Below are 16,231 nucleotides of genomic sequence, written 5' to 3' on the forward strand. Positions count from 1 at the left end.
TTACAATACTTTTTCTCTTACTATTTTTTGCCTTAAAACAAATTCAAATAAAAGCATTGACTCTTAATCAAGTTTGAAATGTTACATTTTGCTCAATTTACTGTATTGATATAATTAGGTGCCATAAGTAAATTACATTACATGAAATAGAGTGGGTGATCAATCGTTTAAAATTGAAAATCTTAATTGAACATTGTTTCAGTTATGAGTAGACTTAGTGCCGGTTACAATGTTTCATCAGTTTAACGGTGTGAGGGCACTTTTTGTGCTATGCTTGTTTAAAATAGTAAGTTAATTAATTATCTTGTTTATAACAATAAAGTAAAACCAACGTTTACATAACTATATTAAAAATCAAAGAAGATTGATCTGTACATAATTTTCTAGTATTAGCAACAATGATTTGACAATAGACAATTAAATATTATCTAAGCAAAGTGTTTAATAATGACAAGTTTGTTGTTCAATAATACAATGCAGTGTACCTACAAGTCTAAATTGATTATTTATATGACAAATTAATAAAATTACATATTTTGAAACGCAGCCAGTCAATAATATTTTTCAAAATTTTTAATTACATGTTTAAAATTTACATAATAAATAAACAATTCTTAGAATCAAGATACCTAATCAAAATATTGATAACAATATTAATTTTCTACTCAACTAAAAAGCTATTTCACTATCAATTGCTTTTATTTCACTCTTCCATTACAAATTGTTACTTTTTAATTAGTTTTTGTGTTACAAACGTTATTTTTATGTAAACCAAATGTACTTGTTCACTTTTAATTTAGCAAACATACAATGGGCAAAATATATTACATTTTTTGTCTCTGAATTCATTCAAAAATAAATTTTACTCTTGTTTTGAATGATGGTTATTGATTATGATTTCTTCATCTAGATTGCATGCGATGGGTCTTTCCACCTATTCTACGAAATTCCTGCAACTGAATATGACGGCTGTGAAAACCTGTCAAGATTTTTCCAAACGATTTACACATCGTCACCAGTTAATGCTTTAAAGACAATCATTTCACCATTGGCCTGCAGCACTTGTCCCCAAAAATCTCACTTCCTACACCAAAACTTAATCAAACTTGTATCACACGGGTCATTAAATATCAACTTTATTATCGCAAATCTTAAAAAAGTGAAAAATTTGAATAGATACGACGTCTTAATTACCACTTTGATGGCAATTAATGAATTTACAAAAGTCGACCCTAAATTGAAACTTGAAATAAGTAACGAGATTTTTTATTTACTCAAGAGACGTTACTTGAAGATTAATAATTACTCCAATTTAAGGCAAGGATTTTGTCAGGATGAAATAGATGTAAAGACTCCATTCAATAGCATCTTCTCAAGGCAAATACCGCATCCATTTTCATCTCAGATTCAAAGAGCAAATATTTTTCCAAGCATCCAGACTCCTGTTTTAATTCAAACTCCTATCAACTATTACCCAAAACCTCAATCTACTCCTTATCTCTCGCAACCCTTGGTCAACTATGGATCTCCAATAGTTCAACATGCAATAAGCAAAGGTTTTCCAAGTAACCACGCTAACGGCTGTAGTTGCCAAACAAAAATAATTGAAATGTTGTTAGATAGATTAGTAGCATTAGAAAGACAAAGAAAACAACAGTCTTCCTGCAATTGCAATCAACTTTGCAGAAACACTCAAACAAGAATTTTACCCAGCAAAACACCAATTCTTCCAAATTCGTTACAGTTCAGAAACAGTCCGCAAAACTTAGGCCTAAAGAGCCCAAATGTGCCAAAAAAGCCGGTAAATAACCTGAATCTCCTCCACGACCTGCTTAAAAATTTTCCAATTTCCAAATACCCGAAAGAAAAAATGATGTATCAGAAATTTAAAGCGTTACTGCAAAACCCACAAATCCAAAACCTTGTGAAAAATATGGACTTATCCAAGTACAAACCAAGTGAAATTCTCTACATCATTATAACAACGGTTTTGCATACAATTAAAACTGAAGAAATTCAAGAAGTATTCGCTTTTTTCAAAACCTACAGAGAAGCAGCAAGAACAGGCTTTAATTTTGGTAACTTGTTAGATTTCTTACCACCACCGAAGAATTTAAAAGAGCAAAATTATCACAATATCACCAAACATTTGCTCCTCAGTAAGGGTCTATACAATTTAAAGTTGAGTCCCAACTTCCAACAAGCCACAAACTTGAGTGACAAATTAATAATCTTAATACAAGAACTATTGAAAACAAATACAATTTCTGGAGAAATTAGAGAAGCGCTTCAGTACTACTTGCCTGTTCTTGTAGGGAAACGAGCAAATATTCATTTTGAAAACCTGATACCTTTACTACCGACACCTGTGAATGATGTTGAAAAGAGACAACTAGATGTGTTGAAAAATCTTTTGGCAAGTAATGAATTGTATGTTTTGATGAAAAACTATAATTTGAATCACTTGACTCCGGCACAACTTTTACAAATGGTTTTGCACCACTTGGTCAATCATCATAGTGAATATTCAGACGCTGCATTGTATTCCAGAAACAAACTCGCAGTTGAAAAGTATGGATTTAATTATTACGACTTGCTAAATTTGATTCCTGTTACGCAAGAAAACCGGCCGTTCATCCAGTTGCTTAACAATTATTTCCATAGTCCTGAATTTGAAGCAATTTTAGCGAATCCTAACTTGAAAACCTTATCCAATATTGATAAGTTACTTTTGATTCTTGAAACCATTCAAAATACTTCTACTGATGCCAATATACTTAAAGCAGTAGCAAATGTTTTGGATGATGTGCGGCTGCAAGTCTTTTACCAAAACATGCAGCAGAAAATTATTAATCTAATTCCAGCCCCTAAAAACAACATTGAAAAAAGGCAATACGAAACTGTTAAAAGTTTCTTATTGAGCAAGAGAGCGTATCTAATGTTAGCTGCTATCGATTTAAGTGTCTTCCCAGATAATAAGCACCTTCTAGAATTTGTTTTTAAAACAGTTACGGATAGTAATTTAGAAGAAAATATTCGGGATGCTTTTGAATACTATCTAGATATAGCTCATAAACTGAAACCACTTGAGTTTGTAACGAAGAAAGAAATTAAGAAGAAATTCAAATTGACAGAAATCTTCACTGACACGTTGGATCTTAGAACACTGACAGTTCCACAAAAACGGGCTTTTAAGAACTTCTTTAAGTATATTTCAGAATTTAAACCTGATGCTATGTCGAAATTCGATTCCTGGGATCAAGCCAAAACTAGAGGAGAGTTTATGAAATTGCTTTTTAAGTATTTCTTAGATTCGTCTACAGTTCTTCCAGAAATTAAAGAAAGTATAAAAATTCTTAATCCTCTGGTCAAAATGGACGGCAAAGGAGCATTACCACCATAAAGTCACAAACACTCTGTTTTTCTTAAAGATTATTGTAATAAAGATAAAAAATAAATCTATTTAATTTTTTTTATTTATTATTGTAAAGATTTACTTTATTCTTTTTTTGAATCTCATACGCATTCCATTTGTTGAAATAAGGACCACTTGGGAAGCTACTTCTAGTTCGTGTCGGGGAATTGATGGTAAAATTTTATAAGTTCTCACGATTCGTGATATTACACTTAGCATCTCCAACATGGCAAATTTTTGCCCTGAAGTAGAACCAGAGTGACAAAAACATACACTTAAATACTCATACCCATGCAGTTTCTTGGTCCTGCACCAAAAGGTACAAATGCAAAAGGCATTTTCCCATTGATAGTTTCAAACCGACTAGGTTTGAATTTTTCCGGGTCTGTAAAATATTCCGGATTTCTATGTAAAGCATAGATAAATAAAGTGATGGTAAGCCCTTTTGGTAAGATTTTGTCTTCAAAAACAACGTCCTTGTCCAGTTCTCTTGAAAAGAAGGGTCCAACAGGGTATAGCCTGAGTGTTTCTTTAATAACGTGTTCAAGATATTTCATTTTTTTTAAATCTTGGAATGTAACAGCTCGGTCTATGTCGTTTCCAAAAATTTCTTTTTGTTCGATAAAAACCCTTTTCTAAATAAAATCGAAAATATTAAAATTCGTAATTCGTATTATGCTTACTTGTTCTTCGGAATGATTTGCCAAGCAAAATAAAGCAAAGCTTATAGTAGACGCTGTTGTATCATGTCCCTGGAAAAATGATAAAAGTATTGTATTTTTTATAGTTTCGACTAAGTTTACCGCAAACATAAAAGTGTCTACTTCTTCTCGAATTTCTTCCAGTGTTAATTGTTGTTCATTACCGTTATTAGCTTCTAGAAGCAGATCCAGAAAGGTTTTCTTCTTCTTTTGCTCAGTCTCTCTCGTATTCATTGCAGATTGGCGACGTTTAATTACATCTCTAGTATACGAATGGATTACATTCAAAGCTTTCATTTCTTTCTTGTAATCCTCAGTAAAAAAGTAAATAAAGTCGAACATTTTGTAAGGGGAAAAAATTCGACCCATTAAAGTATCCAACAAACTTTTAACACTTTGTACGTATTCTGAATCCATATTTTCTTGTGCATTTACTGATGTACCCATTGCAGCCTCTAATAATTACGACGTAACATTTTTTGACACTCAAATCTGCTCTCTTACCGCAAATGATATCAAAGGCACACAAATTAACAAAACTGTAAACGTTAACAGAGTCTTTATCCAAGTGTTTCTCAAGTTGCTTTGTCAAAATTTTGCCATTCTTTTCAAAAACGTCAACAAAATTTTCTAAAATTTGGAAATGAAATGTGGGAGTGATAATCTGCCGATGTTTTTTCCATTTTGCTCCATCTGAAGTTAGAAGACCTGTCCCCAACCAGCGATGAAAAATTTTGTAATCTACTGATTTTTTAATAATTTTCGCGTTTGATAAAATTACTTCGAAAAGTTTGTAATTTGATGTTAGGAGTAAATGCCGTATTGGACCTGGCCTAATGCGAACTATATCGCCATACTTGTTTGTGTAACTTAACAAAACGTCTAAAAATCCTAAAAAAATAAAATAATAGCCTTTGAAATTTAAGAATTCATAAAACTGGGCGCAGTTATTTAAATTTAGATTGTCTAAACACTAAGCAAATACACCAACACGTGCATGGTATTCCTCGCTCACACTGTAAAAATTTATGCGATTGACTAGAAATATGGCATTTGTAATAAGAACCAACATATACATATTTATGTAGTTAAAATACATACACATACATACCAGGTGAATAAAAAGTATGGAACCAAACGTTTTTTGCTTAAACTATTTATTTTTTGAATAAACTAATTGATGAGTGATAAAGTACTATAAAAATAAGATGATTTAACAAGAATAAAATTTTTCGAAATTTTCTATTGTTTTTGAGTTCTACAAAAAAAATATTTTTTTAAATGGCAACCCACCATAAAATCATTTTTCTCATAAAAGCTGTACTCTAAGGATTACAACTATCTACTTCATATTTAATTTTTTGAAAAAAAAAAAAATCACATAAATTGCAATTTTGACAAAAAAAATCGCATAACTCAAAAACAAAACAAAATTTCGTTCTGAAAATACGATCACATTTTTTATATTACTTTAATTTCTATTAAATATTATTTTCTGGAAGCAAATGATTAAAAATAAAACCGCTTGGTTCCATACTTTATATTAACCCTGTATGTATTTTTTACATAATTTTCATTTTTTTCAGAGATAAAAATTTTTTGTCATCTAGCAAGTAATAGAAGTAGAAGTATACCTACTATGTATTTATACCAACCTTTTCCTGAAACAAAATCCAGGGTATGACCCAAGATGGGAATTTGAGGAGGAGACGGATACTCCCACAGGTTTTTGTCAAAAACATAAACATATTTATAATAAAAATACAGTAACAAACACAAAAATAATATAAACAGTATCAGTAACACTGCCATTGTAGGTATTACCAGTAAATAAAATAAATGTTAGTCTAGACTAATCTAGATAACTGCAGCTACAATATTTATCATTTATCACTGCTGTACTTCCCGTCAGTGAATTTTATAAATACCTACATTTTTGTTTGACAAACTTGTTCGGAAGACTCAAGGCCAAAGTTGTAAAAAAAGAAATGACAACTGGAACCGCATATGCATATGTAGACGCATGCTGGTTGCTGGTTTTATAATTTTATGAAATAATTATAATTATGTGTCTTAAAATATAAGCAAACAAAATATGGCAAACATAAATATTAACCCATATCAACAAAACACTCCTAAATATCTTTAAAGGCTGATTATGATTAGGTCCTTTTTTTATTTGTGCGTGTAAATCAATTAATAATTGATATAAAAATAATAATAAAAACGTACCAGATAGGTATCTATCTCTTTTCAACATTTGTAAACGCCGCCAAATTTAACAAATTTTAACACTGAGTGGAAAGATAATAATAATAATTTCATAAGTAAAGAAAATTTTTTGTTGTTATTTCTCATAAAAAGAATTTGTCTATACCTCGCTCCTTTGACAACTTTTATCTTCATTTAGAACCAGAAAATAAGTTCGTTAAGTTAATAAACAAAAACATTTGCGTTTAAATATGATACCTAAACAGACCATGCACGCCAGAATTCCACCGCATATTATTAAATCAATTTAATTTCACGTAAGTGGGTCCCTAATTTGCGTAACTTAGGTCTTGTTATCCGCTCCATATACTAATAAAAGCTTACAAACGAATTGTAAATAGGGTCCATTTACTCACTAAACTTTGTCCTCGCAAGCATAATGTATTATGAGGTGCCTCCGAATTTTTACAAAAAGTTTAATAAGACTGATCCTTAATCACCCATACCATAGTGAATTTAACTACTACTGGCGTTTGACCTATAGTAATTAATAAAAAAATTATGGCGGAAACGGCTTTGGATGGAATCCTTTCGATGGATATGGGCGAAAGGGTTGTGGTGGTACCAGGAGTGGAAGATGTGGTGGCGACAATGCAACGTTTTGTGTGGCAAGACTATGTAATGTTTGTTATTATGTTGATGGTTTGTATGGTAATTGGGGTGTATTTCGGGTTTTATCACGCTTCGACTAACACACAAGAATATCTCATGGGGAGTAGGAATATGAAAATTTTTCCTATCACCATGTCGCTAATTGCAAGGTAAATTATTCTCTATCTTTAAAAACAAGCTTTTTTGTAATAAAAAACAAATATTATTCATTTTAATGTATTGTAGTTTCGTAAGTGGAATATCAATTTTGGGAATACCTACCGAAACCTATTTATTCGGAGTACAATACATTTATTGTCTGATAGGACTTGTGGTAATGTCATTAATAATGAATTACATTTATCTTCCTGTCTTTTATGGCTTAACTCTAACTTCAACCTACGAGGTAAAACCCATTTCAATTGAATTATACATTTTTAAACTCATTTTTTAGTATCTCGAAAGAAGATTTGATAAAAACGTTCGCTTATTTGGATCAGTTTTGTTTACAATTAATATGGTAAAATACATTTTTACGATACTAGTAACGTAAAATTTATTATTTTAGACAGCCTGGTTACCAATTGTGATCTACGTACCAGCGCTGGCCTTCAATCAAGGTATATTTATTTATTGAATAAGAAAATATTGCTTTTATAAATTAATATATTCAGGTTCTGGTTGAAGTTTGATTTTTTGATTGTATTTTTTTAGTACAAATAGTGTACAGGGTGCTGCATTTTGGATGTCCGAATAGGAAATCTACGAAACTAAGAGATTTAGGTAAAAACGAGTAATACATTCTGGAGCTCATTTTTTGAGAAAATAATATTGGTTAAAACCGCATCCCGCTATCGTCTTTTGTTTTCGACTTACAGACAAAAGTTGACATTTTGGCGAAATCTAAAAAAATTCATATCTTGGTTATTATAGAAGATACGGATTTGAAATAAAGACATTATACAGGCACTTTTTTACGAGGAATTTAACAATGTAGTTAATTTTTTTCAGTTATTAGTTTAGCCGTAATAAGGTAAACTTGTATTTTTTTAAATAGAAATCATCGGCGGCTATGGCAATTTCGAAAAGCTTATTTTTTTCTGATCTAAAAAATATATATTTGTAACAAAATATTTTTTTATAACTATACTTAAAAAGTGAAATACATATTTTGTGTGATAATAGTTGGCCATGGAAAAACTATTTCACTCCAAATATGTAAATAATAATCAATAAGAGTTTTGTGAACTGTAAAATAGATGAAAAAATAGATAGAATTATAAAGATTTAAAAAATACGATACGGTAGAAGCATTGAACAAATAAATATCCGAGCGCCTCAGAACAAAATTATTACATATTTTTAAAAAATCCAAAAATAGGAAAAACAAATGTGTCAACAGTCAATACAATTACAAAAAACATTTTTTTGATGATCTAATGGAGGTAGGATAACGTTTCACATAGACGGAATTTGGGTATTTGAATAGCCATATCGTCATTTTTGTGTTATATAAAATATATTTTATTAAAGAATTAAAGCGGCTTTTTTTTACAACACTCTATGTATCACTAGAAGTTGCAATGGTAATGTTACCTTGTTTAAAAACAAAGAAATGTTATTAGTCGCCAATAAGTTGATTTACGATTTATTTTTCATTTTTTTCATTACTTAGTATTTAGAAAACTCTTTCATTAGTGACACTGGTTGAATAATATAGTTTAAATCCTTTTAGTTGAAGATGCAACATTTTTTCATGGCCAACTGAGAACAAAAATCAAAGATAATTTTTTGCTAAAAATGTATTATCATAATTTGTTACAAATATATATTTTTAGATAAGAAAAAAACAAGCTTTTTAAAAATGACAAAGCCATCTATGATTCCTATTTAAAAAAATACAAGTTTATTTTATTACGGCTAAACAAACAACTGAAAAAAATTGTTAACTACATTATCAAATTCTACGTAAAAAAGTGTCTGTATAATGTTTTTATTTCAAATCTGGGTCTTCTATAACAACGAAGATATGATTTTTTTTAGATTTCGCTATAATGTCAATTTTTGTCTATAAGTCGAAAACAAAAGACGATAGCGGGATACGGTTTTTACCAATATTATTTTCTCAAAAAATGAGCCCCAGAATGTATTACTCGTTTTTACCTAAACCTCTTAGTTTCGGAGATTTCCTATTCGGACATCCAAAATGCAGCACCCTGTACACCACTTGTAACTAAATTATTTTGTAGTTACCGGAGTTAACGTCCACTTTATAACACCCATACTATGCATTATTTGTATTTTTTACACATCGCTGGTAAATTCATAACTTTCATGTCAGACCTTATTCTATCGGAATATTATTTCAAGGGCGGTCTGAAAGCTGTTGTTTGGACCGATGTGATACAAGCTGTAATTATGTTTGGAGCTATGCTTTTGGTTGCAATAAAAGGAACTCTAGACATTGGCGGTTTAGATGATGTAATAAAACGTAGTCTAGAAAGTGGACGCATTGAAGGGCCAGAGTAAAACAATTACTTTTTTCTAATTTTCTAATAAAAAAATTAGTCTAGATTTTAGTCTTTCAATGAGATATACCTTCTGGTCATTAACAATAGGAGGATGTTTTTATTTTCTTCAAGTAGCAGCCATTAATCAAAATATGATTCAGCGGTATTTGGCTTTACCTTCACTTAAATGTGCCAAAAAGTAAATCATCGTTTAAAGTTTCGAAAGAGTTAATTTCTAATTTTAGAGCGGTCTGGTTTTTTGCTTTGGGATTATCTGCAATTGTTCTCGTTTGCAGCTATTGTGGAATTTTGATTTATGCCACTTTTTACAATTGCGATCCTTTAACAACAAAAGTATACCAAAGCCAGTTTTTACATATTTGTGAATATTTTTTTTCAGCTTGCAAGAGAAAAAGATCAACTTATGCCCCTTCTCGTCATGCAAGTTTTGGGGGAATATCCTGGACTTTCAGGAATTTTTGTTGCAGGAATATTAAGTGCATCTTTGAGGTACGACAGTGTTTTACTTCTTTACAAAGAAGATAAACGTTATTTCAGCTCTTTATCAACCGGTCTTAATGCAATGGCTGCTGTAATTCTCGAAGACTTTTATCATTTCTTCTGCACTAAAAAACTGACAGAAGAGCAATCTTCCGTTTTGATGAAATTAACAGTAATTATATTTGGGGCGATTTATGTCGGTTTAGTTTACATAATTGAACACCTTGGAGCTGTTTTACAAGTATTTAAATACGAGTAAATATTTTGAAATACTATTTTTTTTTTGAAACTTTTTATAGATAAGCATGAGTATTGGTTCTATTGCAAGCGGACCGTCTCTAGGTATGTTTACAATGGGAATACTCATACCGTGGGTGAATGCCAAAGTATTTATTCTCTCAAACTGCTCTACATTTATATTTTTAATTAAAACAATTTAGGGTGCTTTAATTGGAGGAACATCATCTTTAATTTTTATGAGTTGGATTGGCTTCCAAGCCCAGGCTTCTATAGCCGCTGGTGATTTATCATTTCCTGAAAAGCCCTTGACGACTGACGGCTGTCATTATCATTTTATTCCTAAACAATCTGTTGCAGTTAATATTCATATCAACGCTACTGATTTTGTGCATCCTGAGTAAGACTAATTTGACAATAAGTATGATAGATAAGAATATATTTCAGAGAAAAGTTTATACTGCATCATGTTTCGTATTTATGGTACACTTTAATGGGAACTTTCGTTTCGGTCATTATTGGTTTATCAGCAAGTTTTATTACAAAACCTTTGGATCCACGTGACGTCGATCCGGCGCTGTTAGCTCCGATTCTTAAAAAAATTATAAAGCCAAGAGAGTTTCCAAATGAACCTGGAGATGGCATAATTTATGCTTATGATTCACCTGATGTATAAACAATTTTTTTTAATAATAATAATTTGTCTAAGGTGATTTTCATTACAGAGAAAAAATGTGCCATTACAAACAATTTCCCAACCGGAATAAATTAAACACAACTAATAAAACTATACAAAACTCATTTGTAATTGTCTAAAATGATTCACTATCTAAGAGTTAATTTTGTAAATAAGTATGTAATAAAACGCAAAATGTGAATTTTCATGCCGTGTTTTATTTAATTATCTAGTAATTATTTGTTTGCATTGAAGTCAGATAACTTCTGGTCTTCTCTTACAAATATAATCCATTAAAACTTTAAATGAAAGTAATTTCGTTTATAATGTATTTCAGAATTAATTTCTACATTTTAAAATACATTTATTACTTCTAAAACTTTCAACTTTTAATTATAAAATTTACTCTAATAATAACCGTAATAATGAAATAGATAGTCAGTTTAATCAAAACAACTTTTACCAAATTTTTTTACAAATTACAGATGTTTGTTTAAGAATTAAATTTAGCCGACAATATATGTATTTAGATTTTTGCTTATATCTTATAGGATATTTTTACATATAAATTTTTGTTGTGTTTAGGGGTTATTATAACGGAAATTTGACTATTTCCGTTATTATTTCCGTTGAATAATATTAAAGCAAATAATATAATTTATTATAAAAGCAGAAAAAAATAATTTCTTGATTTTTTTTTATATTTATATTATATTAATTTTATACTTTTTGTACAGGATATTCTACAATAATAATTAAAACAAATTATTAAAATCTTAAAATCCATGTTATTTTTAAATGTAATGTTGGTTGCTTCAAAAAATTATAGGTTCCTTATTTCTCTTGGGACAGTCTATATTTTCGAAAAAAAATCAAGAAGTAAAATTATTTTTGATTGCTTATGCAACCAGTAAAACACAGGTATGTTAGCCATAGAGTTTTATATCTGGAGAATTATAAAACAACAGTAGTTTAATCAAAAGCTCAGATTATATGTAAACAGCAATGATGTTAATAACAAAAATTTATAACTTTTAACTGAGACAAAGTTCATAATTTTGAAAGTGCAACGCTGCCCTCTAGCAGTTAATTTCAAGTAGAAATCTGTAATAAAAATCTCACTGACATTGTCATTTTTGTCAAAAACAGCTGTTTCTCGCACCCAGGATCTAAAAATAATTTTCGTTGATATAAAAAATTTGTAAAGTGATAAGTGCCATAATCAAATGTAACCTTATTCAATATACAAGTGTAGTAGTGTAATCGTGTCCTTATTATCACTGAATAATTTATAAAATAATTATATACACACCGCCGGTGGAATAATCAATAAGGTTAGTTTACTTTTGACACAGTCACAACTGGTCGATAAATTATTTATTTTTTGTATAAAAAGCTAATTTATAAATGAGTGGTACGGTTGGAATTATTTTCCATAATTTGTCAAGTTAGTAAAAAATTTATTTGGGCGACCTTGGCTTGCAATAAATGCAAATTGCAAAATACGTCGGTATTTTAAAAATTGAACATGCTTATATTAAATTCATATTATGTAACGTAGGTGTGAGTGTTGTGGCACACAACCAAGATATCTCACAAAATTAATCACATAGTTGCAAACCACTTGTTACGGGTAGGAGATTTATTTATATTTTTTTTATTTCTTCTGTGCAGTTCACTCTGTCCTAGTTTCCAATTAGGACAGTTTATTTTTTTATTACTTTAGTGCGGTTCCAAATTAAATATTGTGTTACTACTGTTATCGGAAAATTAAGATTTGTACCAAAGGTATTACGTATTTTATTTAGATTTGTATTTATTTTTTTGTTTTTTATCTTTAAACACCATAAATACTTATTTATTGTTTTCTAACAAAATTATATTTTCGTCTATTTTTTTGAGTTCAGCAACTTGTGTATTTATTTTTTAGATCAACATTTTGTCAGAACATTTAATTTCTGTGGAAACCGCTTCTTCTCACTAAGAAAGAATATTACCAGATTCTTGTTGGTTTATTAAAAAAAGAATTTATTACCCATTATGACATGCTGTTTACCAAACAAGACTTATCTTTTGCAAATTAAGAAGGTCAAAATTGTAAAAAAGTTGCAGAAACTCGTATGAAACGTCAGTTGTGAAATGTCTGATCCGAATCACTCAAATCTCACATTTCCAAATCATCAGTAATAAAAACGTGACCTGACACAAGTATTGTGTTTTGCACTTTATCAATTAACAGTGTTTAATAGTTTGTCTTAGCAACTGATATTGTATGAAATATTTATTGTTCGTAACTAATTCCGTGTTGTGTGATTTAAGTGTTGTGGTTGTTTTTAGGGTCGTCTTTTTAGTGGAGAGTGTTCAATGGGCGAAAAACAACAATTTGCGTAAGTTTCCATTCTCACTAATTTTCATGTTCCTTATTTACCTACCTGTCAAATTGCGATCACATTAGCACAGCTGTGAATTAATCGAGTCAATATTGTTTCAGACTCCTTCCGAAAATAATCAATGGAGGTATCGCAGGTATTATTGGCGTCTCTTGTGTGTTTCCACTCGATCTCGTTAAAACCAGACTGCAGAATCAACAAATTGGGCCTAATGGGGAACGGATGTACAAATCGATGTTCGTAATTTGCGTAAATTGACACCGGTTGTTTATTTATTGTTGTTGCTTTAGGTTTGATTGTTTCAAGAAAACGTACAAGGCTGAAGGGTATTTCGGGATGTATCGAGGGTCGGCGGTAAATATTCTATTAATTACGCCGGAAAAAGCCATCAAGTTAGCTGCCAATGATTTCTTCCGTCATCATTTACAAACCAAAGAAGGGTAAAGTGTGAATATTTTGTTACTACCTGACATGGAATGCAATCTAAAAAATTCCATTGAACTTACGATGTGTTGGGAGTCGTGTGATGAAAAGATTTATCAATAAGTGATAACTTTAAAGGTTTTAAAACATGCAATCTTTTATCGTTAAATTATTGTGGTGATAAAATTATTTTAATAGTTTCTTATCAGCTATAAGCTAATAATAACACAAAATTCTATAAAAATATAAAATAATGTAAAAATTATTTTTACTAAATTTTACCAGTCCAATAAATTCCAATTCTAATTTAAGGTATTACAAGTACCTAATTTTAACTATCACTGTAAGATAAAGAATAATTTCAGATATGTATATTGACGAAATTACTTCGCAAAATTTATTGCCTAATGAAACCTGATTGTGTCCTCTACGGAATATTTTTTATATTCACATACTTTTTAGACAATTGGTACTGTAAATTAAATAGTAAATAGTTAAAATAATTTTAAATTTGTTTTTTTTATAAATGTGCTCTAAATTACAAATATAATTTTTTTACCATTTTATTATCGTATTTATTAAGTTAGTTATTGGGAAATCATATTTTTGAGAGATTAGTCTTTACACTGGTTGAAAATATGTTTTTATCATAATTAGTCTATTTGAAGAATTGGAGAAACTGAGACTATTAAATTACTTTTCTTTTTGTATTTTTCACAAACAGGCAAGAAATTTTAATTTAAGTCGTTAAATTTTCTCTTGTTCTAAAGTGCCCCTTTGTAGCACCCTTCCAATGTTGCGCCAAATGGCAGCGGGCGGGTTAGCAGGCTTCTGCCAAATAATTATAACAACCCCCATGGAGCTTCTAAAAATCCAAATGCAAGACGCTGGAAGGGTAGCAGCAGCAGCCAAAAGCGGTAATTCACCCAAAATCAGTTTGAACAATTCCAAATCACGTGCATTTTAGCGGGCAAAGTAGTTCCTAAGACCACCGCTACGAAAATAGCATTAGAATTATTTAAAAAACACGGGATATTAGGGTTATACAAAGGTATCGGAGCAACAATGCTGAGAGACGTTTCGTTCTCGATAGTGTACTTCCCCCTCTTTGCAACTTTAAATGATTTGGGGCCTAGAAAAAGCGACGGTTCTGGTAAAAAAAGTACATTTTCAATTGTGGGAAATGTGACAGTGGTGTCGTAGGTGAGGCGGTTTTCTGGTGTTCATTCCTGTCGGGATGTGCAGCAGGATCGTTCGCAGCCCTTTTTGTAAATCCGTTTGATGTGGTCAAGACTCGGCTTCAGGCTCTTACTAAAGCAGAGGGCGAAAGGGCTTATAGTGGGATTACCGATGCAATAATGTAATTTATGTCGGAGCGTAAAAAAATGGATTAATTGTTTTTCTTTTAGCAAAACATTGAAATACGAGGGTCCTCTAGCATTTTTCAAAGGTGGGGCTTGCAGGATGATTGTAATAGCACCTCTGTTCGGTATTGCTCAAATGGTTTACTATCTAGGCGTTGCCGAAGCACTTTTAGGTATTAAACGTTAAGAAAATATTTGTCAATTTGATGTAGCAATTTTTTAAGTAATAATCGTCAATTTATTGTTTACCTCTTGATTATATAATTTTTTCGGATTATTTAATTTTTGGTTCGTTATAGAACCTGTTGTTATTTAAATAGAAAAACATGAACACTGTCCTAAGTCTTGCCTAAAACCAAAACATAGTCAATTAGGGTTTGAGGGAAGGATTGTTTTATTCAATAATTTGTTTTTATAGGAATGTTATGACAGCAGTAATTTTTAATTCAGTATTAAATATGCGATCCGTTGCGTTGTCCTAGTTGCATTTTTTATTTTTTTTTTGCAGCAATATTTTTAATATTTTTAGTACTCTCTGTTTACGTTTTTACTCATAAACTTAACGAAAGAATTTTTTTTAATTTGTAACATTTTAAACTGAGGCCTGACAAATTCCACAATTCTTAAATCTAGTCAGCTTGAGTAATTAAAAAGTTACAAATCAACAAAACGAAAAACTTCTTTCGTTAAATTTAATCGAGTGTTTTTGCTTTAATTTTCTACAAAGATTCGTGCTGTTACCTAGTGAACGACAATATAAAATTTTAGCTTATAGATTTAGATAGAGACCTACCGTTGGCTTAAAATTCTAAAAACAAATATATCACCAAAATGGAAGTAATATTTATTGTTAAGTAATTTTCTCCAGTTAATCTTTTATTTTTATATTCAGTTTTCCCAGAAATGATATTAAAGTACAACTTGTTTTAAGTAGTTGTTCGTTGTTGTAAAAACCGATTGTGTGGAGTTCATTTATTTTTAAGACAACTTTTGAAATGTTCATACAGTCGGTTATAATTCCTCTGTGTAAGTTCAAATATTGTAAGTCAAGAAATAAAGATGCTGTAGAAAGACTTAATTTGTGTTTACTTGCGTTCTAAAAATCGTAAAAAAATATTTTAATCTAATTACAATCCAGACAGCTGTCTAAAT

At 30.3% G+C, this 16,231-nt stretch overlaps 4 protein-coding genes across 4 annotated transcripts; 3 read left to right on the forward strand and 1 right to left on the reverse strand.

Annotated features, from left to right (window-relative positions):
• The first annotated feature begins 213 nt into the window (after window positions 1-213).
• Window positions 214-3,465, forward strand: LOC123013295. Its single transcript, XM_044411732.1, has 2 exons — window positions 214-286; window positions 911-3,465. Exons 1-2 carry the CDS (start codon window positions 230-232, stop codon window positions 3,401-3,403), a joined length of 2,550 nt encoding a protein of 849 aa, XP_044267667.1. The 5' UTR covers window positions 214-229; the 3' UTR covers window positions 3,404-3,465.
• LOC123013296 (cytochrome P450 4V2-like) lies at window positions 3,449-5,999 on the reverse strand. The gene is made up of 6 exons (XM_044411733.1): window positions 5,772-5,999; window positions 4,621-5,007; window positions 4,219-4,571; window positions 4,099-4,167; window positions 3,705-4,050; window positions 3,449-3,657 (listed from the first exon to the last, which is right to left on the reverse strand). Exons 1-6 carry the CDS (start codon window positions 5,926-5,928, stop codon window positions 3,494-3,496), a joined length of 1,476 nt encoding a protein of 491 aa, XP_044267668.1. The 5' UTR covers window positions 5,929-5,999; the 3' UTR covers window positions 3,449-3,493.
• A 711-nt stretch (window positions 6,000-6,710) lies between these two features.
• LOC123012895 (sodium-coupled monocarboxylate transporter 1-like) lies at window positions 6,711-11,110 on the forward strand. The gene is made up of 14 exons (XM_044411092.1): window positions 6,711-7,148; window positions 7,225-7,384; window positions 7,433-7,498; window positions 7,547-7,598; window positions 9,228-9,295; window positions 9,349-9,503; window positions 9,547-9,687; window positions 9,734-9,842; window positions 9,889-9,998; window positions 10,047-10,230; window positions 10,289-10,375; window positions 10,430-10,626; window positions 10,674-10,896; window positions 10,952-11,110. Exons 1-14 carry the CDS (start codon window positions 6,889-6,891, stop codon window positions 10,991-10,993), a joined length of 1,854 nt encoding a protein of 617 aa, XP_044267027.1. The 5' UTR covers window positions 6,711-6,888; the 3' UTR covers window positions 10,994-11,110.
• Window positions 11,111-13,159: 2,049 nt separating this feature from the next.
• On the forward strand, window positions 13,160-16,157 carry LOC123012614 (mitochondrial glutamate carrier 1-like). The gene is given in 9 exon segments (XM_044410652.1): window positions 13,160-13,188; window positions 13,240-13,252; window positions 13,255-13,289; window positions 13,394-13,528; window positions 13,583-13,732; window positions 14,499-14,632; window positions 14,683-14,868; window positions 14,919-15,075; window positions 15,125-16,157. Coding segments are annotated over 9 exon segments (966 nt in total). The 5' UTR covers window positions 13,160-13,174; the 3' UTR covers window positions 15,267-16,157.
• The last annotated feature ends 74 nt before the right edge of the window (window positions 16,158-16,231 follow it).

The sequence above is a fragment of the Tribolium madens genome, unplaced genomic scaffold (genome assembly GCF_015345945.1).
Source record: "Tribolium madens isolate multiple individuals breed KSU strain unplaced genomic scaffold, Tmad_KSU_1.1 Scaffold_96;HRSCAF=242;Tcas5.2_LG5, whole genome shotgun sequence".
NCBI lineage: Eukaryota > Metazoa > Arthropoda > Insecta > Coleoptera > Tenebrionidae > Tribolium > Tribolium madens.

What these genes read in the sequence shown, in the direction of transcription:
- LOC123013296 (XM_044411733.1), bottom strand. Translation starts at nt 5,928, where the DNA reads ATGGCAGTGTTACTGATACTGTTTATATTATTTTTGTGTTTGTTACTG. An exon ending in GGATTTTGTTTCAGGAAAAG is followed by an intron (nt 5,008 to 5,771) that starts GTTGGTATAAAT and finishes TTATTTTTTTAG; the next exon opens with GATTTTTAGACGTTTTGTTA. An exon ending in TAGACACTTTTATGTTTGCG is followed by an intron (nt 4,168 to 4,218) that starts GTAAACTTAGTC and finishes TCATTTTTCCAG; the next exon opens with GGACATGATACAACAGCGTC.
- LOC123012895 (XM_044411092.1), top strand. Translation starts at nt 6,889, where the DNA reads ATGGCGGAAACGGCTTTGGATGGAATCCTTTCGATGGATATGGGCGAA. An exon ending in TACCGTGGGTGAATGCCAAA is followed by an intron (nt 10,376 to 10,429) that starts GTATTTATTCTC and finishes AAAACAATTTAG; the next exon opens with GGTGCTTTAATTGGAGGAAC. An exon ending in ATGCTTATGATTCACCTGAT is followed by an intron (nt 10,897 to 10,951) that starts GTATAAACAATT and finishes TTTTCATTACAG; the next exon opens with AGAAAAAATGTGCCATTACA.
- LOC123013295 (XM_044411732.1), top strand. Translation starts at nt 230, where the DNA reads ATGTTTCATCAGTTTAACGGTGTGAGGGCACTTTTTGTGCTATGCTTG. An exon ending in TGCTATGCTTGTTTAAAATA is followed by an intron (nt 287 to 910) that starts GTAAGTTAATTA and finishes TTCTTCATCTAG; the next exon opens with ATTGCATGCGATGGGTCTTT.